The 27,839-nt window shown below is 49.4% G+C and overlaps 1 protein-coding gene across 1 annotated transcript; it reads left to right on the forward strand.

Annotated features, from left to right (window-relative positions):
- Nucleotides 1-889: 889 nt before the first annotated feature.
- RBP1 (retinol binding protein 1) lies at nucleotides 890-27,839 on the forward strand. The gene is given in 4 exon segments (NM_001025343.1): nucleotides 890-1,089; nucleotides 1,580-1,758; nucleotides 25,125-25,226; nucleotides 27,599-27,839. Coding segments are annotated over 4 exon segments (408 nt in total). The 5' UTR covers nucleotides 890-1,016; the 3' UTR covers nucleotides 27,653-27,839.

Raw genomic sequence — 27,839 nt, forward strand, 5'->3', positions numbered from 1 at the left:
CCATCAGGGCAGGACAAGCTGGATAAACAATGGCATATCCTGCAAAAGAATGAGGTCTCCAGAAATAGAGTAAGTGAAAAAAAGCCAAGTGCACAACCCTGTGGAGTTGGCCTTTCACCGGGTGGCCTTCCACCGCCACCAGGTGAAAGCCGAGTGAGGAACAACGTGGTACTGATAAGTGCTTATATTTGCATAATCCTGGTGGCTCAGCCAGAAAGAATCTGCCTGCCAACGCAGGAGGTGCGGTTCAGTCCCTGGGTGGGGAAGACCCCCTGGAGATGGAAATGTCAACCCACCCCAGTATTCTTGCCTAGGAAATCCCATGGACAGAGGAGCCTGACCGGATACAGTCCATGGGCTCGCAAAGAGTCTGACACGACTTAGCGACTAAACAAGCGGATTTCAAAACCACCCAGAGGGCCTCTTTTAGCCATACTTACTTCAAGTAACATCAACTTTGCTTTTATTGGGGCGGGGAGGGGGAGGTGGGAGTGTCTCATTTTTCTCTCCCGCAGTTGAACTGCCCAGCCTTCCCGATCCTGGACCCCCACAGGCCGAGCCACTCGCGGGGATTTAAGACAAAAGCCTGTGAGAGATACCGTTCCCTAGTTACTCCAGCCAACCCCGAGACTTTCCCAATCCTCAAGTGGCCGCTGAATGTGAAAAGTTCAAGGAGTCTGAAGGAATCCCGCAGGAACCTACGAGTTTGGAATCATTTAAGTACCCTTCACCCTCACCCCATCTCCCTTTTCCCTCTCAGGGAAGCGAACTGAACGTCTGAGGAACCTGGCCCTCCGACCTCCCCGCCCCCGCCCCACTGAGAGGGGCGGAGCGACCGCTACGATGGATCCTCCCGCCGGCTTTGTGCGCGCTTGCAATCCAGCTGTCGCCGCCCCAAGAGCCCCCTGCCCCCGGAGGACGCACATTTCCGGGCCGCCCACCACCCAGATCGCACCGCCTGCCCACATCTGCTCCGGCCTGTTTGGTCCCCGTCGGGCCCCAGTCGTCCCCCCGAAATGCCGGTCGACTTTACCGGGTACTGGAAGATGCTGGCCAACGAGAATTTCGAGGAGTACCTGCGCGCGCTGGGTAAGCGCTGCCCGCCGCGCTCTGCCCGGGCGCCCCGCCGGACCTCTGAGGGTGGGATCCCCGCGCCCTTCCGAGCCGGCCGCCCATCAGCCTGCCTCGGTCAGGCCTTATCGCCGCCCAGAGCACCCGGGCCGCGGACGGGGCGTCTCCGGGAGCCAGAGACCTGCGAATTGCCGAACCCGGGTTGTTAGGGTTCATGGTGGTCAGTGTCTGATAGTTGGCTCTCGACGTAGAGGATTTCATTAGAAGAGCTGGGCTTGGTTGGCTAGTTTTTGTTTTCAAAGGTTTAGCATAGGGCAGAAAACTTTGTTGTGGAAAAAAAGGAAAGAAAGAAAAGGACAGGCCAGCTGCACGCAGAGGCCGTGTTAATCGAGCAAGGAACTCCAGTGGTTTTCTTGGGGTGGGGGGAGCAGGCTCGTAGGGCCCCCCTACCTTGGCAGCAGTTCTCCAAATGTTTTCAGCCAACTCTCTACCCTGGCACTCCCTGCAGATGTCAATGTGGCCTTGCGCAAAATCGCCAACTTGCTGAAGCCAGACAAAGAGATCGTGCAGGAAGGCGACCACATGATCATCCGCACGCTGAGCACTTTTAGAAACTACATCATGGACTTCCAGGTTGGGAAGGAGTTTGAGGAGGATCTAACGGGCATAGACGACCGCAAGTGCATGGTGAGGCTTTGCGTTTGCCTGCGCATCTCCTTCCCAGGGTTCCTGACAAAGATGGGGCTGGGTGATCCCAGAGTGGAGCAAGGGCCCTTGTGTTCTGAGGGGCAGGAGATGTTCCCACTCCCAGCCCCCAAGGTAGGCAGCACCTGACTCATCAAATTCCCCTTACCTCCTAACCAGACAGTAACAGGAAAGCTGTGGCTTGTTGACTCTCTACTATGTCCTGGCTTTGAGCCCATGCTTTCTTTATATGCTTGACTTCATCCAATCATCACAACCCCTGAGGGAGGTCTGAGGACGCCCATTTTACAGATGAGGAAACAGTCTCAAAGAGATGTGCCTGGAGTAGCATGGCTAGGGCAGGGCTGGGCAGGAATTCCAGGCAAATCTGTTGACTCTATCTGTACCATAGGGTTGAGGAGGAAGGAGAGAAGGGAGGAAAGCAAGACCAAACATAGGCAGCCTTTTTCAAGTGTAAACTTTCTACATGGCAGAGCAGGAAGTCACTCTAGGGAGCAGGGGCACTGTGATCTATGCCTTCTGACCTGCCCCTCCTCATCCCCAAACTGGGGTTTGGCTCCCGGCCAGTGCCTTCCTTATCTTCCACTGCTTCCAGGCGGCTGGCTGCCTTTGAACCCCGCAGCCAGCACCTACTCAGTGGGTCAATGCCCCTGCAGCCCAGGCCGGAAGGAGCAGCAGTGGAGGAGGGAAGTAAGCCACCCGTAAACAAGGATGGGAAGTTGGTGACCTGGAGACCCCAATTAGCGCCACCACGCTGCCTCCGGAAGGTCAGCCTTGGGCCTCCATCAACATTCTGGGGGTCGCTGGGAGGTCAGGGTGCCGTCTGCCTCGCTCTCACAGTCGTGGGTCCAGACCTAGGGGCCTGCCTTGCTTCCTGATGAGATTCACCTCATTCTTCTTCCCCGTCCCCTCCCACCCTTCACTGAGGGGCTACTCCATGCCCTGCACTGTGCCAGCTGTTTTACTCCACAGTGAAGGAGGGATTACTAACCCCATATTTCTCAATAACTGAGGCTCCCGGGCGAAGAGATTGAAGAGGTGGGACTTTGAGGCCGAGACTCCTGCTCTGGGCTAAGCTCCTCTGTAGATAGCCTTTGCGGAACCCTGTGCCTGGGCTTTGGTTGACTGTGGTTGAAGGAGTGCCAGTGTCTGGGGATAAAAAGCCCCAGGCCAGGATGACTCACCCTTCCCGACTTGTTGATTCATCCGAAGGGGATCAGGAGTCAGTGATTATACTCGGAATAGTGGCGGAAGAGGGGGTGGCTGGCAAGGCGGATCCTCGGAGAGGCCACTGGTGGGAGAAAACACTGTGGTTGTAGTGAGATGTCAGGTCACGCTTCTAAACGCCCAAGGCCACTTAATCCTCAGAGAGGCTCACAGTGGGAAAGGAGACTTTCAGTCAGAGTCCGCCTTGATAAAGTGGGGGCCCTGCCTGTCGGACCACTGCCCAAGGTCTGGTCCCTGGCTCATTGCCTGGAACCGAATGTGAGAACAGTCCTTGTCCCCAGCCTACTCTTGAGGTACTTACAAGGCACAGCAAGCATCTCTGTTTATTTTGGGTCACTGCCACTTCTGGAATGTGCTGGCTTATACTTGCTTGGCTAATTATCTTTGCTCTTTCATTCCCACTCTCATCCATTAATGCATGAAGCATTTATTGATCACCTGGTAATACTAGTTAATACAAGCAGACCTCAGAGAGATTGCAGGTCCAGCCCCAGATCTCCACAATAAAACGAACATCGAAATAAAGCGAGTTCATACAGAGTTTTCCTTTTCCCAGTGCATATAAAACTTTTGGCTATACTAGACTGTGGTTTATTAAATGTGCAACTATATTATGTGTAAACAACAGTGTATACACCTTAACTGAAATGCTCACCATCATCTGAGCCTTGGGCAAGTTGTAATCTTTTTGCAATATAGTACTGTCGAAGATTACTGATCACAGATCACTATAACAAATAGTGAAAAAGTGTGAAATACTGGGAGAATTACCAAAGTGTGACACAGAGACCAACTGTGAGCAAATGCTGTTGGAAAAATGGCATCAATAGACTTGTCTGATGCAAATTTGCCACACACCTTCAATCTAAAAAGCGCAATATCACCAGGGACTCCCCAAGTGGTCCACTGGTTAAGACCCTGCACTTCCAATGCAGGTTCAATCCTTTGTTGGGGAACTAAGATCCCACATGCCCAGCAGCATGGTGAAAAAAAAAACCCACAGTATTTTCGAAGTGCAGTAAAACAAGGCATGCCTGTACTCGAGTGCTAAAGTAGTGTTCCTGTTTTATTTTAACTCACTGAATTTTCACAACACTGATTTTAACCCCATTTTACAGTGAGAAAACCAAGGCGAGATTTCTTGTTGTGTGACCTTGGTGGATTAAGTAAGTGGCAGAGGGAGGGTTTGCATGTGGTCTGACCCAGTGGAACATGTCACAATCTCTGATGTCCAGGAACTCACTGTCTTTGTGGTGGAGACAGATGCACACAGGGTCAGAACACAGTGTGATCAGTGGTGACAAAGGGAAGCACCAGAGGAGGGGATCCCAGAAGGAGTTCCGGAGATGGTGACGTCACAACCTACTGTAACAGAAAATGGGAAGGTGGGTGGGTGGGTAGGAGGGAGGGGTTTGGCCACCCTCTTTTCTTAGCCATTAGTTCTGGGGTAGGTGAACAGATCAGGGAGCCCAGCAGCTGGGCAAACTCAGTGACATTGGGTGAGGACTCACAGTCACATCTGCTGTCTCGGGATTCAGGGAGGCCCCCTCCCGAGTAGACAGCAGGCACTCACCTTGCTGTTGCAAATGGAGAAGATGGACTGCCCTCTGCTCCGGCCTTCCTTTGGCCCCTGACTGCAGAAAAGTCCTTCTTCCCAGCTGTCTAGTCGGATTGGGTAGCCACAGGGAGAACATGGCTAGGGGAGGCTGCAGGATAATACAATGATAGCAGCTATCTAGCCTGGTGCTTGTGAATGGATGGGAGCTGCCTGCAAGAGGCCACGTGGCCCAGGCCAGGGCCCCCAGGGGGTCCTGAGCAAGGTGGTTGCCAAAGATAATGTACCTTCTGCTCCCTGTGCTCTGCACCCAGCAGGAGGAACTGTGGCTGGAGGAAGCCAGTTGTCAGCATCAGCTGGCCTCATTCTAACACGTTCTTCCCAGCACATTACAAGTAGCTCATTTCTCACCTGTTATGTTCATTCCTCTCTTGGTCCTATAAGCATTTCGTTGGTGTTTATCTTTGCAGCCCTCGTGTTACTGACATGAATCACATGGGAGTCCTGCCCTCCTGGAGCTCAGTGTAATGGAGGCAACAGACCAAAACAGCCGATCATACTGAGATGGTGTGCTGACGGGGAGGGACAGGCAGAGAAGGACCCCCAGGTCTGAGAGGTCACAAGCTGTTCCCGCAGAAAGTAGAGTCTCAGCAGTGGCTTGAAGGGTAGGCAGGAAGTGGGCAGACAACAGAAAGGGGGTGAAAACAAAGCCAAGGCCAAGAGAATAGCTCTTGTTGTTATCGTTGTTCGCTTGGTTGTGTCTGACTCTGCGACCCCATGGACTGCAGCCCACCGGGCTTCCCTGTCCTTCATCTTCTCCCAGAGCTTGCTCAAACACATATTCATTGAGTCAGTGATGCCATCCAACCATCTCATCCTCTGTTGTCCCCTTCTCCTCCTGCTTTCAATCTTTCCCAGCATCAGGGTCTTTTCCAATGAGTCAGTTCTTCCCATCAGGTGGCCAAAGTATTGGAGATTCAGCTTCAGCATTAGTCCTTCCAATGAATATTCAGGGTTGATTTCTTTTAGGGTCAATCCTAAAAGATTTAGTTTGATCTCCTTGCAGTCCAAGGGAGTCTCAAGTGTCTTCTCCAACAGCACTTGGTACTTGCTATTTCAAACCTGTCCCACACCAGCCTTGGGCTCAGCCTGGGGGCACAAAGGCAGCCAGGCCAGTGGAGGAGCCAGACACATCCTCAGGCCTTCACCACCCGGTGCAGTGGTGGAAGCACAGTGGGCTGGGAACACAGGGCTGGTAGGGCAGGAGCAGGCAGTGGTCAAGGAGGGTTCCCTGGAGCTGTGGGGAGCCTTGAAGGACACGTAAGAATTAGGGTGGATGTGAAAAGCATTTCAGGCAAAGGGAACCACATGCACAGAGGCCCAGAGGTCAGAGAAGGCCTGGCTGGGAGGGGTTTTATCAGGGAAAGAGGTGCCGTCTGCAAAGACTTCATGTGGCCAAAGTGTAGGGTGTGGCTGGAGAAGAGGTTAGTGCTGGGGCGCCAGTAGGGGGCCTGGAGGTGACCAGATGGGCGCCACAGAGCCTGGGAGAGGCGTGGTCAGGCTGCCATCCTCCCCAAAGAGCCCACAGAGCTCTGCTCCTGCCTCTTTCCCTGGGAACCTTATCTGTCTTCTAGAACAGAGGATGAAATCCGGCCTGCAGATGTGTTTTGTTTGGCTTGCACCATGTTTGACAAATTTCAAAGCCAATTGCCAGTGATTGCCAAAGATTGTTATGTCATAGAAAAATCCATATTCCTGGCTGTTCATACCTCAACAGAGTCAAGACTGCTAAAAAGGCTGGGTGCCCTTTTAGTTCTGTGCCATGTGGATCCCCGGGACATGGCCACAGTTGCTCCCATTTGATGGGACCTTTTCCACTTTACCCCAGCCCTCGCCCACCCCATTACCTGAAGTCCAGGATCAAACAGCCATATATCACTGTTTGCCTTGTGCATTCCTTAGAGCAGTGGTTCCCAGAGCTGAGAGCAGCAGCAGCAGCAGTGTGTGAGGACTTGTTAGAAAAATGTGTTCCAGCCAGACCCCTGGCCTCCCAGATCAGGGACTTTGGGGGTGAGGCCTACAATCTGGGTTTCAATAAGCCACCGGGTGGTTCTGGTGTAACTAAACCTTGAGAACCACCACTTTGGAGAAAAGAAACCTCTCTGTAACTGCGTCTCTAGAAAAAGTGGAAAACACTCAGTGATATTTTTTAGGCCCGGTGTAGAGGGCCACATGCCACCGGATGGCTTAGCCCATTCCTGGACCCCTCTGGACATGGCAGCCATGTCCAGCACCACCTGAAATGGCTCTGCGGTCTCTCCCCAGGCTGACGGGTGGAGGCACTCAGATCTATGGAGCCCAGGATCACTCAGCTCACATTTCCAGCCGGTTCTGTTCAGATCTTTACATGACTGCAAGCAGTCAGGGCTGTCATCTTGGTGGAAATGTGTCAAGCCTGGGTCCAGCTTTTCTCCACCACCTCCTGCATGCCTTTATCCATTAAAATGAAATTGCAGGCCTAGTTTGAAACCAATATTATTTATTGAATCTGGCAGATGGAGGCCTTGGCAGAGTAGGGGACCTGCCAAAAGAGAGGTGCTCCCTCACTTCAAATACTGTTCCCCACACCCAGGCCAAGGAGCCCCTCAGTGCAAAGAATGATCCGACTCCTGATTTCAGCTCCCCTGGCATGAGCTGCTTTTATGGGAGAAGACGAGCCTCAGCCAGGGTCTCAGCCAGGAGCCTGGCTCTGTGTGCTGGTGACAGAAGGGCCATTTGTCATCCCACTGTGGACCCCTGGGAAACTGCAGCTTTGTTCACTCAGGAGCGGGCTCCTCCTCCCAGGCAGAGGCCTCGCCTCCAGCTCCAGCCTTGAACTCAGGATGACCCCTTCCACAGAACCTGCCTTCTGCTTCCAGCCTTCTGTTGCTGCTGTCTGTTTTTAGGTAAAAGGAAAAAAAGAATTCAAGCAGCACAGGAGAAAGTGGACTGAAAAGGAAAGGCCCCTTCCTTACTCAGCTTCGTTTCCACTCCCCAGAGGTAATCACTGGTACTGTTTCTGGCTGGTCTGTCCCCAAATCTTCCTCAAATATAGAAGCCAGCAGCTCTGTATCTATTGAGTAGGTAATTGGTCAAATGTTGTTAGTGAACTAAGTCGTGACTCTTGCGACCCCATGGACTATAGTCTGCCAGGCTCCTCTGTCCATGGGATTTTCCAAGCAAGAATACTAGAATGGGTTTTCATTTCCTTCTCCAGGGGATCTTTCCGATCCAAGGATCAAACCCACATCTCCTGCATTAGCAGGCAGATTCTTTACCACTGAGCCACCCGGGAAGCCCCCCAGAATTGGTCAATATTTCTACCAAAAGCCGGAAAAGACAGAAAGAAAAACAGAGAGAGAGAGAGAGGAGGGAGGTAGGGAAAGAAGGAAGGAGAAAAAGAAAGGAGAGAAGAAAGAAAGGATCTACTTCTTTGCACATTGTTTCTCAATATTTCTTCAGCATCTTTCTATATCAGCACTTAAACATGTTTCATTTCCTTCCCTCCTTGACTTACTTTCATCCATCCATTCATGCATCTAAGTATCTACCAAACCTCTGTTAACAGTTTGGTTTAAACTCTTTTGCCAGCTTTCTGATCCTATTCTTGATTCATTAAAGAGATTTCTTTGATTCTTATTTTAAAAAAACAAAAACACGATGTCAATGGCAGAATTCACTCCCTGGGCCGCAGAGCTGAGAATGCCACTGGGTTTGAGAGCTTTCTGAGAGCCGCCCCTGCCCAGATCAGGGCCCCAGCATTTGGCTGGGTCCTTTCCAGGAAGGAAACACGGAGTGTCTTTCATGTCTTAGCTAAAGTTCTTCGACCTTTGAAATGAGTGTCAGCAGCATGCTTTTGAGGATTACAAAAAGGAGAATTAAAGCAACCCAAATAAAATTCACAAAGTAGCTTTCAAGACTCACACTTGTTTGTTAGGTTTGGGGTTTTGTTAGGAACAAAGGGAAATAACATGTGCTAAATCCTTACCAAGCGCCAGGTCTGACCCTGATGATTTTCGCACTTTTTTCTCTTTTGGTGCCCACAACAAATGCTGTTCGGTAAGTATCGTTATGCCCACTTTACAGATGGAGATCTGAGGCTCCTGGGTGAGGAATCTTTTTTAGCCCAAAGTCACTCAGTCAGCTGGTGGCAGAGGAAGGATTCCAACTTGTCTGTTTATAACACTCTACATTACAGAGCTCCATGAAAGCAGAGCTTCATGGAGTTCTGCTAAGGACCAGCACCTCAATTCTGTATTGTGACCCTCATCACAACCTGGATGAGAGTGGTGAGAAGGCTTGGAGGTATGGAGAAAGGAGTGCTGATATTAGTCAGACATCTGGTTTTGAATCCTCCCCTCTTAGTTAACAAAGTGACCTTAAATGACTGAACACACTGCCTCTGTTTTCACATCTGCTGAATGGACATTGTGATTGCCGCTCCACCTGGCTCACAGCTCATTCTGAGGACTAGGGCAATGGCACAGGAAATAGGGCCTTGTGAAGCCACCATACTATGTCCAACAAGCAGGGGGACATCCCTCCGAGACCCTGGCCTACAGGCAGTGTTCTTGTGATGGCCACGTGTTTACTGGAGAATTACAACTGTTTGTTTTTCTGATCGACATTGCTCTGCTACCCACCCAGAGAAGCACCTTCTTTGGGGTGGGAAGGACCCCTACTTACCTGTGGGTTCTGGTGAGGCTGCACATCCCAGTACGTCATCTCTCCGGGGTCGAGCACCTTAAACCAGGACTGTGACAGTGTCCTGCGGCCTGACCCGTGATTGTGTGTGTGACTGGGCCAGTCGTATGTTTTCTGCCACCTTCCATGGCTGCAGGAGAAATCGAACAGAAGGAAAAAATAAAATGAGGCCAGTAGATAAGCAGAAATAATCGAGAAAGAGAGAGGGAGAAAGAAACCACAACACTGGAGGGCTGCTGGAACTCCTGATACAACACCATTCCGAGACTTTTCACGTCCTTGAAGCAGCTAGTATGTTCCCTTTGTTTTTCCCCTGAAGTGTTTTGCAGTTTTCCTGCTGCTGCTGCTACTGCTAAGTCGCTTCAGTCGTGTCCGACTCTGTGCGACCCCATAGACAGCAGCCCACTAGGCTCCTCTGTCCCTGGGATTCTCCAGGCAAGAACACTGGAGTGGGTTGCCATTTCCTTCTCCAATGCATGAAAGTGAAAAGTGAAAGTGAAGTCGCTCAGTCATGCCCGACTCTTAGCGACCCCATGGACTGGAGCCTACCAGGCTCCTCCGTCCATGGGATTTTCCAGGCAAGAGTACTGGAGTGGGGTGCCATTGCCTTCTCCATTGCTTACATCTAAAAACATCTTGTGACATAGAGTCCTACAGATCATAGGTTAAGAACCACGTAGGAGTTAGAGCAGTAGTTCTCAAACTTAAACTTGCCCCGCATCCCGATTTTCTGATTCAGAAGTCTCAAGTAGGAACCAAGAGCTTTTCTAACAAGTTCCTGACTGATGCTGATGCTGTGGGTTCAAAGACCATGCTTATAATAACTACTAAGAAAGAGAAATGAGAAAGTGGGCTGGCCCGTGCCCAGGTTCTGATGATGTTCTTTTCATGGTTCAGTGTGCTGGAATTAAGGGTGCCCATTTATGGGGATTTAATGAAAGAGGAGAGATGCACTCCAGTCCATGTGGATGCCTGGAGACACCAAACTTGCAGCAGCCCACAATGGTTTGTGACTCAGGGTCCAAGAAAGTGATACCAACAGTGTGTGCAGCTGGACAAGTGCAGAGTACAGCAGAGCAACTGGGAGGCTTGGCTTTGAGATGGACCTGGATTTGAATCCTGGGTCCACCCTCCAGCTGTGTTTCCTTTGGGAACATACTCTATCTCTTTGGACCTCAGTGTTCTCATTTGTAAACAGGAGCCAAAGATATGAACAGTACCACTAATAGGATTGTTGTGAAAACTATGTAGTGATGAATTATCTCAAATTTCTATTGCTGTGTAACAAACCACTCCAAAACTTAGTGCTCCAAGACTCCAAGACAGTAACAGTTCTTTATTTTCTTCATGAATCTGCAATTTGGGCGGGGCTCAAAAAGGGAGGCTCATCCCTGCTGTGTGCCACATTTGTGAGGCATTGGAGGGCCCACTTTCCAGATGGCTCACTCATACTCTCTACTGGCTGCTTGAGCTTCCTCACAACATGACAACCGGGTTCCAAGAAAAAGGGGGCCAAGAGAATAAAGGAGAAGTATATGACATTCTTATAATCTACTTAGCCTCTGAAGTCATATAGAAAGAATGTTGCCATATTCTGTTGGTTCAGGCAGTCCCAAAGGCCCACCCATCTTCCCAAGGAAGGGAACATGGACTCCACATCTCAGTGCAGATGTGGCAAGGTTCTAAAAGAGCACGTCAAGTGGAAGATACTTTACAAAATTCAATGTGCTATATGCAAGCTAAGCGGTTACCACAGTGTTGGTGTATGGTGAGTACACAGTGGGAGTTGGAATATTCTCTGACTAAAGCTTGGAGGTCTGCCAGGGCTGGGCTCTTGTTTCTGACTAATCTCAAGCAGTAGCTGAGCCGACAAGGACTCTGAGGGGTGTGGGAGAGGGTGTGTGGTACCTGGAGATGGGTCTCTGCAGGCCGAGTGGGAGCTCCACCTCCCTGGGCCGCCCACCCAAGGCAGGCCCCGCATGAGAGGCTGGAGTGTGGGTTGACGGGGAAAAGGACAGCCTCAGGGTGTTGGGAGTGATCCAGGGCTTCACCTTCAGCCCTATTGTACCCACCTCCAAAAGTCCCGGATAGACAGGTCTAAACACTGTGTCTAAACACAGCTGAAACTGCTTGTGCATGTGCACTCAGCGTGGGAGCCTCCTTTGTGCTGGTTTACCACCCTAGTTACTCAGGATTTCTAGGCCCTCACAGGTGAACCCAGACCCCTATCTGCACAGGATCTGGAACTGGGAAACCCCCTCCAGGCGCCCAGAGGCTGTAAACATGATTCCCCTTTCTCCACGGAAGTCTGCCTGGAAATCAGCATTGGCAGACATCTCACCTGGGCTTGGGGATTTATTCCTGTATGACTTCAAGTTGACTGGAAGCTCCTCTGACAGCAGAGACTGTGCCTGATTCACAAAAGCTTCCTCCCTGGGAAGCATTTTTGTAGCTGTCTGTGTTGTATAAATGGAGTTGTGCTAGAGCGTCACACACACACATTCACACACACCACCCCTTGTCCTCAAAAGAGGAACCCCAGGTCACCTCATGCCACCTGAATTTCTACCATGAGAGCACATTTATTTTGGTTAAATACCTAAAGACTCTACTTGTTTCCTATAGTATGCAAATAGCTTAGATTCCTTCTTCCCTCTCTCCTTTCTTTCTTGACCTGAGGGTCCAAGGACAACATAGGAATAGTCTGGGGGAAAACTGTATAAAACAAGACTCGTGTGCAGAACATGAAGTCAGGACTGGGGGAGAACCCAGCCTGCAAAATCAGTCTTTGCCAACCTTACAGTAAAACTGGCTCTGCACTCAGAAAATGAGCAGGGGGTCAAGGGTTGGGGTGTGTAGGAATCCTATCTGATAATGTGCAATGAGTCAGAAAAATCATCTTATTCTTTGACTCAGAGATCCCACTTATGGAATTACATTCCAGGAAAATTCAGAAGATAGGCTGTATCTATTAATATTTGTACAAAGGAATCTGTAGAAGCTGGTCAGTAATAATCCTCAACAGCCCATAGAATCAGAGCCACCCTCTGAGGGCTATATACGGCAGGCTCCGCCCTAGTGCCTGATGTATAATGTATTATATATTCAGTCCTCCAACAATCCTAGAGCCGAGAAGTACTCTTCTTTTTAACAGACAGGGACCCATGGTCCTGCCAGGGTCACACTCCTGGTTAACCGTAGTCCAGGATTCAACTTCAGACCTCTGACTCCCAGCTTTGTGTGGTTTACACAACAGGCCACCTCCTGCAGTTGTCCCTAAACGCCTGGGACCGCAGGTGTTTAGAGTGACTGTGGGCTTTTAATTCCATAGACCAGTGTGTAGCCATGAAGGTGATTGCTGTGAAGATAAATGGAAAGTGTTTATGGACAACCCATCCACAAGTTGCACAGATCTGCTGCTTAATCTCTCTCCCCTTTCCCCATCGTCTGAGTATCTCTTGCCCGTAATAATAATAACAGTTAACGTCTCTTACACTTGGTATGTGCCAGGCTCAGCACTTTCCATGGAGGATTTCATTTAATTACTCCAGTATCTTCACACCGATCTCCCTTCTACCATCCTTCACATTCTGGAAAGGGAAACGGGGATTTCCCTGGCAGTCCAGTGATTAAGACGCCGCACTTCCAATGCAGGGTGAAAGGGTTCAATCCCTGGTCAGGAAACTAAGATCTCACATGCTGTGTGGAATGGGCAAAAATTTAAAAAAAATAAAAAGAGAAATGCATCACGCTTCTACTCCCCAGCTCAAAAATCCGAAGAGTCTCCCCAGGGCTGATGGGCAAAATCCAGACAGCCTTCAGGACCTCAGAACATGGCAGCGCTTGCCTATCCAGCCCCACTCCCGCCTCACACCTTTCACTTAGCCCCATCCCACCATTCACACATACCATCCTCTTTTGCACCTCTTTGCGCTCTTCCCTGGGATAAGTCCCCTGCTTCCTCTCCCTGGGAGGATACTTACTCATGGTCAGGACCAGCCCAGGTTTAACTGCTCCACAGACCTCATTCTGACGCCCCATCCACCTTCATCCTCCCCTCTGCCTCCTTGTCCCTCTCCGCAGGTGCTGCCCCAGGGCGCCTGTGATGCTCAGTGCATTTGAGATGCTGAGCAGTGGGGCCCACACCTTTGTATCTCCAGTGCCTGGCACAACTAGCTCCAGTGTGTTTATGAAATGAGTATAAAAATAGTGGAACCTCAAACAGTATAGGTGTCGTCTTTCACCATATCTACGAGATCTACTTGCCATTAAAAACTAGCTAATGTGTGTTGGTATTAAGGATTCTAAACACTTTCTATGCACTAATTCTTTGAATCCTCACAATTCTATGATAAAGATGCCAAAATTCTTCCTAGATTGAGGGAAATATTAATAAGAAATGAATAGATATCATTTGTCTGAGATCAGGGAGCTAGCTGGTGGAGCCAGGATTTAGATCCAGGCTGTCTAACTTCAGGTTGTTACCAGAGAAAAATGGAAGCATTGTTATGTTAAGGGGTCAGGGCTCTGAGTTAATTTCTCTGTGAGACTTTTGCAGTCTCAAATGCTGTGTCCCCCAGGGAAGCTGTGATGTCCTGGGATGGGATTGGCAGGGGAGGTGAGAGGTTTGGCTTCCATCTCATTCTCCCTGGCAGTGGAGGCTGCCCTGCTGGCCAAGATCTGCAGCTTCCAGGCTGAGGGTAGCTGTTCTTGGCCCTCCTCTAAACTCTTGCTTGTCCACAGTCCATTTCCCTTCAAGGCAGGGCCTGGCAGTCCGACTACATCATAATCAGTTCAGTTCATCTTTGGAGTCCCATCTCTGCCGCTTAACAAATTGGGTGTCATTTAGCAAGTTACTTCACCTTCCTTTGCCTTCACGTGTCTGTGAAATGGGAATAATTATCAAGTAAGGGATATCTGCTTCACAGTGAGGATTAGATGCAGGAAAGCCTGCAGTCAACTGCTCCATCAGTAGGAGCTGTTATCGGTAGCTCTCTCACTTTATAAACTGTGTCCTCCAGGAGACAAATTCTGCAGGTGGTATTGTGTGAAGAGACACCTGGCCACTTAGAGAAGAGCTAGCAGGTTACACGTGCAGAGGCTGGGCTGCAGGGGCACCTGCCTGTTTACACCCACTGAGAACAGGGGCATGGAGGGCAAGACCGAGAGCTAAGAAGAGTCCAGCTCTAAGACAGGTCCTTCCAAACCCTTCCAAACCCTTGTTTCATTTCCTCCTGATGGCTCTGTTCTGTGGCAGGACTCATTAGCCCCATTTTGCTGATGAAGAGTTCAAAAGGTAAATAGCTGGTGTCACCCAGCTAGAAAGAGGTGGAGATGGATTGGAGTCCAGACCAGCCTCTGTCCAAGGCTGTCATTGGGTCCCTTGCCAGTGCCCAGCTAGGTCAGACAAGTTGTTGTCTGATGGCCAGACCAGCCTCACACACAGTCTGCCGGGTTCAATGGGAATGGCATCCATGGGAGCAAGATGTTCCTGTGGAGAAATGGGCAGGCTGTGGGTTCAGAGTCAGGGAGACGTGGATGGAAACCATGACTCCTGCTCATTCTGGCTGTGTAGCGCCGGGCATGGCCCTAAGCACTCCAGGCTTCAGAAACTCAGAGCCCATGTCGTTCCAATGGCTAACCTGTTTCTATGAGGCTAATCTATGAAAGAACAAACAGCCACATTGCCTAGGATGAAAAAGTGAAAGTGTTAGTGACTCAATCGTGTCTGACTTATTGTGACCCCATGAACTATAGCCTGCCAGGCTCCTCTGTCCATGGAATTCTCCAGGCAAGAGTACTGGAGTGAGTAGACATTCCCTTCTCTAGGAGATCTTCCTGACTCAGGGATTGAACCTGGGTCTTCCGCATTGCAGGCAGATTCTTTACCATCTGAGCCACGAGGGAAGCCCCTTGTCTAGGACAGCTTGTCTGTAAAAGAAGAAAGGGGGATGTTCATTGCCTGAAAATTTATGAGTACCCCTAGAATGTTTTCTGCCATTTTATTTATTCTATTGAGTCAACAAACAATACTGTGTGTTTCCTCTGCTCTAGATGCTAAGATGGGGGCTGGTATCCTGCAGTGGATAAAAGTATAGACTCAAAGGAGTTCTTCGTCAAGACATCCTGACCTGCTTGACCTTCCCTGGTTACTGAGCTGCCATCTCTTATCTTCCGGGAATTGTTTATTTCTGTTTGCTTTGAAAGATAAACAGAAAAATAGAGGCCAGAAGTCCCCATGGAAGAGATGAGGCCTCCCCCGAGTAGGCTCTGCTCTTCTGGGCCTCTCTGAGCACCTTCTGGCAGGACAGCCCCTCCTTTATTCCACCCCCACTGCAGGTGGACTTGGGAATAGACCAATTCCTTGTACCTGCCCAAGTAGTAGAGCCAACTCTGCCTGCCAGATAGGCAAATATTTAGATTTTCTATTGTACCAGGTTTGGCGGGTTGGAGCCACAAAGTTGTGAAGTGAGAAAAAAGAGATGCTGGTACATTCTGGGGTTGGAGGTGCAGAGTTAGTCTCCCTGAGGGGTATCGTTCCAGAAGGGTCCAGCCAGGCAAAGCCCATTTGGAAGCCTCACTCATGCAACCCCCTGAGCTCCCTGCATCTGTACAGGCTATTCTCTGAGCCTGAAATTCCCTCATTCCTCTTTTCCAATTTCTGTTTCTTAACCTAACTCTTGCTGTTTTTTGGTGTCGATTCCAGCATCACCTCCTCCAGGAAGCCTTCCCTGATGGACCTCTCTCTCCACTTCAGAGTCTGATGAGGTGCCCTCCCACTTCCACAGTCACCATCACCTGCCTCTACCAGCACTTGCCGTTCTACAGGAATTCTCTGTTTGTCTTCAATAGTCTGTGAGCTCTTTAGAGCAGAATCTTCACCTTCCCTGCCTTCTGTTTCTAGCATGTGAGGCTGGTGTGCAACCTATCTCTGCTGAATGTTGTTCACTTACCCAGAAAAATGACAGTTGTTAGTCACTCAGTTGTGTCCCAAGTCTGCAACCCCATAGACTGTAACCCACCAGGCTCCTCAGTCCATGGGATTCTCCAGGCAAGAACACTGGAGTGGATAGCCATTCTCTTCTCCAGGGGATCTTCCCAACCCAGGAATTGAACCCTGGTCTCTCTCATTGCCAGCAGATTCTTTATTGTCGGAGCCACCAGGGAAGCCCTTGATTACACAGAGCTGTGTTGCAAAACCTTAGTGTTCATTCAAGAGTCAGCTTATACTAGGGAAACGCAGAGCCCAGTAGCCAAGAGCATATGCTCTGAAGTTAAACCTCATCTCCCCACTTCATGACTGGGGGACCTTTTTTTAAAAGTTATCTATTATTTTTGGCTTCGTTAGGCCCTCTAGTTGTAGGGCTCTTTAGTTGTAGTGCGCTGACTTAGTTGCTCCAGGGCATGTGGGATCTTAGTTCCCTGACCAGAGATCAAACCCATGTCCCCTGTATTGGAAGGTGGACTCTTAACCACCAGACCACCAGGGAAGTCCCAATGGCTGAGTGACCGTAAAGCCTCAGTCTCTATATATGTAAATTGGGGAGAAGCATCACTGCCCCAGAGGCTTAGGGAATCAAATATGTTAATCAAATCAAACAAATCAGATATGTTGTCACCAAGTCATGCCTGACTCTTCGCAATCCCATGGACTGCAGCACACCGGGCTTCTCTATCTCTCACCATCTCCCAAAGTTTGCCCAAGGTCATGTCCATTGAGTCAGTGATGCCATCCAACCATCTCATCCTCTGTCGCCCTCTTCCCCTTCTGTCCTCAATCTTTCTCAGCATCAGGTCTTTTCCAGTGAGTCAGTTGTTCACATGATGTGGCCAAAGTGTTGATATGACCCACACTTTAATACCCTGCCCAGCATGCAGTGAGTATTCAGTTCCTGATTTGGGGAGGGGATGATGATGATGGCAGTAATGACAGGATGCTGTTACTTCCACGAGGAGGTACCCAGCAACAGGACACAGGTGGCACTGGTGCTAGTTGGCATGTCTGCCTTCCCTCCAGGCTGAGCTGCTTCATGGCAGAGCTTGGGTCCAGTCCAGACTTCGGGCCATCCTCAGTACTGAGCCCCTGGAATGACTGAGCCCAGTTCCATGGGAACCCCATGACTTTCTCCAGCCTCACTCCCTCTTCCCCAGAATGGTGGCCTCACGGGACCTTGAGCTCTCTGATGGGTTGTTGTTTTAAAATTAATCCTGGGTACTTTCTGGAATTTTTAAGGACTTTTTTAAATGACTTGTCAAGATTTAACATTTTATTGTTTTGTTTGTCCTAAGATTCACAGTATCATTTGCTCTTGGCTTCTTCATGGTATTGGAATCACATTTGTTCATGCCCACGAAGGCCTACTGTGGCTTTATGGGTCTGTAGCTGTTGCTTCTGATGGCTTTTATGTACCTAATTACTTGTTCGTGTTTTAAGGTCTTATTAATCTAGTTTTAACCTGCTTTTAGAATGAATCGGCTTTTCCCCTGAATGTGCTAATTTTAAGTCATTGCCAGCCCCCTTGTAATGGATCAGAAGATCACCCAGCCTGGCCTCCTGGGCAGGGGAGCTCATGGAGTCAGCCAGAAAGAAATGGGTTCAAGTGATGGCTCAACCCCTAACCCTGAGATGGCTTGGGCGGGTTACTTAACAAGCCTAATTTTGATCAGCTGTAAAGTTCCCAGTACCATACCCAGCACTTGGCAGGTTCTCATTTACTTTCCCTGTCCTTCCTACCCTCCCACTTCCACATTTAACAGTACTAGAGTCTAAAAACATCCTCCTTGTTCCAGAAGCCCTCAAAAGGTGAAGCACCAAACTCCAGGGGGAATGGCTAATTTGTATCTTTTTTTTTTATCCTAATTTTATTTTTATTTTTTTTACAATGGTTTTTTTTTTTTTTAAACTTTACAATATTGTATTAGTTTTGCCAAACATCAAAATGAATCCACCACAGGTACACCTGTGTTCCCCATCCTGAACCCTCCTCCCTACCCCCTCCCCATACCCTCCCTCTGGGTCGTCCCAGTGCACCAGCCCCAAGCATCCAGTATCGCGCATCATCGAACCTGGACTGGCGACTCGTTTCACATCACGTATAGAAAGTGTCTGGTCACTGTCTGGATTTTCAATTTTCCCCTTAAATTTAAAGAGCACAGGCTTTGGAGGGCTCTGGCCTTTGCAGGCAGAACCAATCGTGGACAAGACCTCCCCTCTTAGGACTTGGCTGTGGAACCACAGAAGCAATCAGGTCCAGCCCGAGGCCTCCAAGCAGAGGCACCCCAGAGCTGGGAGGGCGAGTGCAGAAGGACCACTGAGCCATCATCCCCGTGATTGTGGGAGTGGATGTTTGGGGCTCTAAGGATCGTTATAAATCCTTGGCAGCTAAGTTCACTGTCTGTGGTTCATGCCAGGTCACTGGGTCCATTTAGTGGGAATGGTCTGTCACTCACCGTACAGGTCACTCAGATGGAGTGAGAGGCCTCAAGGTATCCTTGGAACCAGCTTCCTCAGGCTGCTGGTGGGACCTGGGTTTTCTATGTCACCTCCACGCCAGCTCGGGTTTCTAAGTGGTCAGGGGAGCTGGATAATGACTTTTGAAGTGGCAGTCCCCCATCAGAGGACTGACTGTCCTCACTCATCTTTTGGTGCATGTGTTTCTGGGAAAGCTGCTGACAAGGACAAAGTGTTGGGGGTTATTAGTTTTTAATAGAAAAGTTGGACCGGCTTTGCTTTATAACCAGCCGCCTTGAGCTGCAGCTCATTTGCAGACTTCAGATGGTCTGTGAGGATTACTGTTAGGAGGGGAGCTGAAGGTGGCCATACGTTCCCCTTGTCCTTGACTTGTCTGGGCTTCAGTTCCAAGGTGGGGCCCCAGAGCCCATGGTGCAGGGGTTGGGGGGGACAGCACACTGTGATCTGTACCATACCCACCTCAGCTCCCACTGGCACCTGCCTTCCTGTGCCTCTTAAAAAGCACCAGGAACATCCTCTTGCCTAAAAGTGCCCCCACTAGACCCTGATTACAGGATTAAGCCATGATGAGTGTCCAAGCTAGGAAATTGAATTGAATGACCTCTTAAAGACCCTTTCAGATTTGCATTCACAGTGCAAGCTGAGCCTCATTCCAGACTTGGCCTGATGTGCCAAAGGTGGCTGCTCACCACAGAGGGAGGTCACAGAAGTCCTTGGGTTCCGGGAAAGGTTGTTATCATAAGCTGTTTTGTGTCATAGAAAAACAAGCAACCATTGTTTGTTACCCACCCATTTCCCAACATTCTTTCCTTCTGTCCTCTTATGCGTTTGTAGATGATCACCCCCCTCCCTGACTCCCCACCCCTTTTCTGTTCTTAGGACAAATCTGTTCCTCTGGGAAATGGCTGGTTTATTCCTACAGGATAAAAAGCTTAAAAAAGAAAAATCCATGTCCACCAAGTATGAACAGGGAACAGCAAAGTGGGAGAACTCAATCGCATTTTCAGAGCCACTGCAGCTGTCAGTGGGGAGTCTCCAAATAGGTCTTCTACTTAAACAAAGACTAATTAAATTTTAGGGGAAGCAGACATCAGAAGGCTTCCGGGCACCAGGCAGCCCTGCAGGGTCTCCTCTTGGATCCAAGTCTTCTGGAAGGGAAGGTGCTTCTGAAACATTTAGCCATGGTAACTAGCTTGTCCATCACTTCTCTAATCTCCAACTTTAAAAAGAAAGGCTTAAACAAAAAAAGAAACAAATGCTTTAGTTATTGTTCAACTTTGACAAGCAAATCCCACCCTTATCTAAGTTTTGGATGTCATGATCACCATTACCTAGGACCCCATACACAGGCCCTATGCATTTTATGTATATTTTCTCTCATCCTCAGCATAAACTGGTAAAGTGGGTCTTGTCGTTATCCAAAGCCACTTAACAAACCACCCCAAAATATAATACGTTAAAACAACCACCATTTACTCCCTACTCGTGGTTTTGTGGATTGATTGGGTATTCGCAGCTTCATGTGAGTGCATTCAGCTGAAGGCTCGGTTGAGGAGCCTCAGTTCTCCTACAGTGATCACTTTTTCTCATCCTCTGGAGAGAATCATGCGGTCTTCACTCCAATAGAAGAGCCTCAGTTCAGTTCAGTCGCTCAGTCGTGTCTGACTCTGTGACCCCATGGACTGCAGCATGCCAGACTTCCCTGTCCATCGGCAACTCCCAGAGTTTATTCAAACTCATGTCCATTTCAGTGATGCCATCCAACCATCTCAGCATCTGTTATCCCCTTCTCCTCCTGCCTTCAATCTTTCCCAGCATCAGGGTCTTTTCCAGTGAGTCAGTTCTTCGCATCAGGTGGCCAAAGTATTGGAGTTTCAGCTTCAGCATCAGTCCTTCCAATGAATATTCAGGACTGATCTGCTTTAGGATGGACTGGCTGGATCTCCTTGCAGTCCAAGGGACTCTCAAGAGTCTTCTCCAACGCCACAATTCAAAAGCATCAAATCTCTGGCACTCAGCTTTCTTTACAGTCCAACTCTCACATCCATTCATGACTACTGGAAAAACCATAGCCTTGACTAGAGGTATCTTTGTTGTTGGCAAAGTGATGTCTCTGCTTTTTAATATGCTGTCTAGGTTGGTCATAACTTTTCTTCCAAGGAGCAAGTGTCTTTTAATTTCATGGCTGCAGTCACCATCTACAGTGATTTTGGAGCACAAGAAAATAAAGTCTGTCACTGTTTCCCCATCTATTTGCCATGAAGTGATGGGACCAGATGCCATGTAGAATAGCCTGTACTTCCTTAAAGCACAACAGCTCCATCCCAAGAGGGAGGATCCTGAGATGATGAGCCCCCAGTGAGCCCCCCGGGCTTCTGAAAGCACTGTTTGTATTGTGCTTCCTGCTGTCCCATTGGCCAAAGCAACTCACACCACCAAGGCCAGAATCAGTGTGGGAGGGGGCTTCCCAAGGGTGTGAACGTCATATGACCCACTGGGGATCCTGATGGAACAGTGCCACAGAAGGTACTGTGAATCCCTCTTTTGTAGATGAGGGCCTGAGGCTCAGAGAGGTTCCTCCTGTTGCCCAAGGTCATTCCTACAGCTCGGGACAGAGGGTCCAGGTCTGTTGACTCCAGGGAATGTGTTCTTTGCTGACAATACTGGGTCAACCTGATACAGCATGGGAGGGAGACAGATACCAAGAGCTGAGCTTCCCAGCCTCTTTAACCCAGAGGACGGCCCAGCAGGCTCCCTGGCCCCTTGGTGAGTGTTCCACCAGCAGACCAGAGCCATGGGGCTGTGTGAGGGCAAAGGCAGCGTCAGGAGGCATTGAAGACATGCACCAGGCCACAGTCCCAGTTATAGTGCAGGGTTATGACCCTGTCTACCTCCCCCTCCTTCAGCACTGACTCTGTTTGGAATGCCTTCCCACTTTAGAAAGCTAGTCATATTTCCTTGAGAATGAGGGCCCTCCTGCCTCTGTGCTTCCCCTGACGCCAGCGCCTATAACACTGAGCTATAACCACCTGGCATGTCACTGTCCCTCCTTCTTTGTGGTGGTCTCTTAGGGGCATGGGTCTTCAGGACCCAACTCTGGCTCCCAGCACCTACACCCAGCAATGGTTGGGCTGAACTGAAGAGTGTTCCTTCTGGGGCTGCTCAGAGTCTTAGCATAATGTCCATGTTTTCTCTGCAGCCCCTCAAAATTTACCAGACATCTGCTGGGCGCCCTGCATGGGCTGGGAAACGAAGGCACTGCGTCATGTAAGGCCCATGTTCCAGCCCAGGTTCTTTTCCTCATTAGCTGGGTGACACTGAGAAAATCACCTAACCTCTCTGAGCTCAGCCTCTCTGTATCTTCAATATAGACGAGAACCGGTCTCTTTTCTGCCTAACTCACCCAGGGTCAAGAGTCAACAGGAATTCTAGGCTGAGAAAGTACCTCCTGTGGAAACTGACATAGCATTTGTGTGTTTGGGATCCTTCTCTTTGAGGGTCTGATTTGTAGGGCTCTAACAAAGAGTTCTCTACAGTCCAAGAGCCTTCTACTCCCTGAATCCCTAGGTCTATCATGAAGCCTGAAATTGCACCATCCATCATTCTTTTGATAAGGTATTTTTATTATCTATATCCAAATGGTCCCTGTTAAAAGATGCCAAATGATCTGGAAAGGGTAACGTGTTAGCACCGGAGCAAAGCCTGCTTTACCATTAATGAACATCTCTTTCAAGCTCGTTCTCTGACATTGATGTTGGAAGGGAAGCAGGTGTGAGTCTTCTGGAGATCAAGGTGGTGATATATATCAAAAACCCTAAAAGTATGCTCACTCTTTTATGCAAGTCTTTTTGCCTCAGAATTTATTCTAACAAAACATTGTGTTCAAAACTATGTACGGAAGTCTTATTTATAGTAGCACAGAATTATAAATAACCTAAATGTCCAAGAATAGGTAACAGGTTAAATAATGGTGCATGTACAAGGAAATACTGCCAGGACTGCCTTCCATGGGCCTGCAGTCAGGGGAGCTCCACAGGCTTCTGTTCCCAGAAGGGCCCCTCCCTTGGTTTAATGCTCTGCTGTCACTGTCTTAAAATTCTTGCATGCTTGCTAAGTCTCTTCAGTTGTGTCCGACTCTTTGCAACCCCAGGACTGTAGCCTGCCAGGCTCCTCTGCCCATGGGGATTCTCCAGGCAAGAATACTGGAGTGGGTTGCCATGCCTTCCTCCAGGGGATATTCCCAACCCAGGTATCTTACATCGGCATTGGCAGGCAGGTTCTTTACCATCCTTTACCATCCTTAATCATTTTTTATAAAGGAGTCTTCATTTTCATTTTTTGCTGGCTGGGCCTTACAAATTATGTGTCCATTTCCTAAATATTACATAACAATTAAAATAATGCTTATGGAGAATATTTGTCAAAGTGGAAAATTGCTTCTATTAAATGAAGAAACAGGTACAAAACCATATATGATGCAACCCTGAACCTTATGTCTCTGTATCTTATGTCTCCTGCATTGGCAGGAGGGTTCTTTACCACTTGGGAAGCCCACTGTTTTAAAAACAAAAACATTATACATAGAGATCCTGGCAGGTTACAGTCCATGGGGTTGCAAAGAGTGGAACACAACTGAGCGACTAATTCTTTCAACTTTCATACATAGAGAAAAAAGGACTGGACAGAAATGCACCAAAATGTTAGAGTAATTATCTCTGAAGAAGCAAGATTACAATATTTTTATTATTGTGATCTTTTTTGAGCATTTCTTGCATTTTATAGGACGGAGGGTAGGAATACGCTCCTTGGCTCGAATGTTTCCAGTAGAGACAGAAGTGTATTTCTTGTAACTGAGCATCACGGTTCTTTCTTGGCCTCTGGGTGCATCTGGAGCCCTCTGTATGCATCTGTATGCAGGGGAGGCTTCTGAATAAACATGAAGAGCAGCTCAGTTGATGAGGAGGCCAAGTGTTCTTATGAGCTCCTTGAAGTTGATTTCAGTCCCCACTTCCCTTCACAGGCTGGGTGTGCACAAGGCGCTCAGCAAAGGGTCATCCTGTCTGTGGCTTGAGGTCATTGGAAGCCTTTACCCTACACCCACCTTCTCAGACGTTCACTTCATTCTGCTCTGACTTGGAGGTGGGACCTTCCCTCTGGCTTGGGGCTGGACATGTGCCCCGAGTGATTTCTGGACCAGGGAAAGAAGCCGCTCTCACCCCAAGTCCTCCCATATCCCTCCCGCTCTGGGCTCCGGGAGCAGAGGGCAGCTTGATTCCTGGGCGGAGCTGGGGACACACCGGCTCCACCTGTCCCCCTTGTGCCCGCCTCTCACGGCAGGCTTCATCCCAACAGTAGGGGGCAGTAGAGATCAGCAAACCCAGGCTGGAGACTGGGGGGTGGAGTAGGAAGGGGCAGGTGGTCCTCCTGTAGGGAGTGCACCCCTCACTCCACACCCACTTCCCAGATTCCTCCTGCTCTCCTAAATCCTTTTCAGGCAATTGCTAACCGTCTTCTCAGCTGAGCAGGGCAGGAACACAAGAATCCTAGAAGCTTACCTCTGTGAAGCCAAGGCTTCTTGAGTTCATGGCCTCTGACCGCCTCATATGACAAATGAGGACACTGGGGCTCAGAGAAGTGATGGACTTGCTCAGAGCCTCACAGTGAAGGGACGCATGGGGTTCTAACCTCTCCATGGGGTAGGGCAGAGCTCAATGGACCAGAGGTGGGCAGCTGCAGATACTGGATAAGCCCACTGTACACAGGTCCCAGTCTAGCCCATGGGCTTCTGGGCTGTCTCCCATCTAAATTCCAGCACTCCCAGCTCTGTATTTCTGGGTAGGTCCAGGTGCAGAGACTGGGCTTCCTCCTGCTGTCTGTCTGGCCATCAGCACACCCAGTACCTGTGGTGGCACACGAGGCTCAGGGAAGACGTGAGAGCTCAAAGGTGGGGCAGGGGGTAGGGGGTGGTGGCCTGACCGGAAGGGCAGACAAGTTGCTTCCTCCTCTTTCCCCACCGTGGTCCCCTGGAACCTGGAACCGGACACGAAACCGTCTTGAGGAGCTTCCTGAGCATGCTCCACATCCGTGCCCGCCCCAGCCCCATTCTCAGCCTTTGCACTGTCAGCCCCACCCCAGTGACTTTTTCTCTCCTAATTACCCATTTACATTTATGAAGGTTTTTGTAAATTTTAAAACTGATTTGCATGTGATGGGCAAGGGGCACAAGGCTGTAGATTTCTCTAATGAAACTGACTTGAGCACACCCTGGATTCTCAAGGTTGGGGCTGCCCCTACCCCAAAGCCCAGGGGCTGCTGGCTCCAGAATAACAACTGTATTTTTTGCCTCGGTAGACCACGGTGAGCTGGGATGGGGACAAGCTCGAGTGTGTACAGAAGGGCGAGAAGGAGGGACGTGGCTGGACCCAGTGGATTGAGGGTGACGAGCTGCACCTGGTAGGTTCTGGAGGTTGGGAAGGTGGGTGGGTAAGCCACGCTGGACCCCACAGGTCCTGGTCGCGTTGGGGCCTGGGTGGACTTTGGAAGAATGCACCATGTCTGGGCCTTGGCTTTGCTCTGACACTTCTCTTCCAAGGCCCTGGAGAAGATGCTTGAGTGATTTGAAGAACAGAGCAATGTGTTTAAGGTCTGGGCTGACCCAATTGTCCAATCAGAGGGAGGTGAGGACATGCATCTGCTAACCATCAGATGTGGACCCAAGCTCTTTAGCATTCCATATCTCTTTTCCATTGTCTCATCAACCATATGGCCAGGTACTGTTATGGTTCTTATTTTGGAGAAGACGTGGAGGCTCACATCCCAGTAACACAGCTAGAAGATGACAGAACTTACATGTGCTCCCAAATGATACCCGTTTTCACCATGCCAAATTGTGGCTAGCCAGAACCAGGGTGACTTCTCTAAGCTTCTCAAGACATGATCTTGTTACTCTAAAACTAGGTTCACCTCTTGGTGGGTGTCAAGCCCAAAGATACAACCAAGCCACAGATTGGGAGAAGGAAGCATTTATTACTTGCAGCAAGTAAGAAGAACACTGGGCATTTTTCTGAAAGCCATGTCTTTCCAAACACCAAAATTGGGGAAGTTTTAAGCCAAGGGCTCATACGTATTCATGAAGGGACTTGAGCAGAGGAGAATTCAGCATCGAGATGGGGCAAAGGTCAACAGAGTCCAAGCTTTAATTGATGGAAGTCACAAGGGTCAGAAAATGTCCATCATTCACCTCAGTGGGGGCTTTAGTTCCTTCAGAACCCAGAGATTGTCATGTGTATCCCTTGAGAAGAAACTCAGCCCCTGTTTTATCACAGTTCCTTGACTGCTTTTCCTTGATTCCTGCATTTCTTCACTTCCCTTAAGATCATTACTTACTCAGACCTGTTCGAGGGCAGGCATTAGATCACAAAGTGGCTTCAGTCAAAAATGGTTTCTTTTATGTCCAAGGACCCCCTACCCTATCTGCTCACAGTCTCAACAGTCTGGGTCAGGAGAGGAGAAGCCTTTCTTGGCTCAGGTGTGGGCCCCTCCCTCACGCTGTCCTCCAGCCTGGGACCGCTGGTTAAAGCCACGTCTATGCTATCATTATCGGGAAAAAGCACATCCATATCCAGAGTAGGTGCCTTAGCCCCTGGGAGTCTAAAATACCACCTACCCTCTGAGCAGAGACCTTGCATCACTCCTGCTCCCTTGGAACTCTGTGTTCTGAGAAAGGAGCCACGTACAGGTGACCAGGGTTCTATTCTGACTCACCAGGTACTTTTGGGAGGTGCTTTCTTTCTGTCAACCTCATCTGGAAAACACCATCCTACCACAAAGGGCTTCTGCCGAGATCAGGATCTGTAGGAGCTTCAGGACATGTGTGCAGTAAGAAGAGGCACCAGGACATCATATTCAGAGGCAGCTTACAGCCTGGGCTGCAGTGCCTGACCTTGAACCAGTCTTCTTCTTGAGCCTCCACTTCCCCAGCTGCAGAGCAACCAGGGTGGGTTATGTGATCTTCATCGGCCCTTTCAGCTCAAAAGTTCCATGACTTTTTGCCAGAGGTTACAAAGTAGGGACCATAGGTATCTTTTATTTGGCCATCCATGGGCCTTACACTTTTTCAGCTAACAACTTAAAAATTAGGAGATGTTACATAAATATTCAAGTTTCCAGCCTCCTATCAAAAAAAAAAAAAAAAAAACAACCTTGGAAAGTGTAAACACTGTGCTGTCGTTCTCTCTGGTGACATTCAGCAGGGGCTGCCCTGCTGCATTTTAGTACAACCTGGGAGCTTTTAATATAGCAATTCCAGGACTCCACCCACTGAAATGCTGATATAACCAGTCTAACCTGGGACCCAGGCATTTTTCAAACTCCCCAGGTAACTCCAGTGTGCAGCTGGAGCTTGGAACCACCATGCCAGTTTGCAACCCTGGTCTCAGTGACCTGTTGAGCCCTTTAGGGGTTGAGCCTTGCTTCTGGCCCTGATTTCTTTCAAATGTGCGCACAGTCTCTGACCTGGGCTTAGACCTGGTGTTTTTAAAGCCTTTTGGCTCCTGGAGGGTAGTAGGAGGAAGGAGGCATCCGAGGGTCCTGTTGATCAGCTCTGAGCCACATCTGTCTCCAGCCAGCTCTATCTAGAGGGCATAGCCAAGACTGATGTCCCCTGACCCGGGTCATCTAACTCTTCAAGGAATTGTCTCATTCAGACCAACTCATGAGGAAAAAATAGCAGTCACAGAGTATTTTCAGAGTTCCTGCCCCTGGACATGCTGAGCCTCAAGTGTGACCTTGCTTTGGCCAATAACAAGAATCTGTTTTTGTTTCAGGAGATGAGAGTGGAGGGTGTGGTCTGCAAGCAAGTATTCAAAAAGGTGAATTGAAGCTTGAGCAGATCTTGGTCTCTAGGAATGAGTGACATGACGGGGGCACCGGGGTCCCCCCCTTTCTGCACAGCATGGGGCAGAGACGCCTGGCTACCCCCGCCTGTTAGCAGAGTCTGTCTCTTGGTGTTGTCTCTTTTCCTTTTCTTCAAACGAAGCCATCCCAATAAAAGTGGTTTCTGCTTGA

The sequence above is a fragment of the Bos taurus genome, chromosome 1 (genome assembly GCF_002263795.3).
Source record: "Bos taurus isolate L1 Dominette 01449 registration number 42190680 breed Hereford chromosome 1, ARS-UCD2.0, whole genome shotgun sequence".
NCBI lineage: Eukaryota > Metazoa > Chordata > Mammalia > Artiodactyla > Bovidae > Bos > Bos taurus.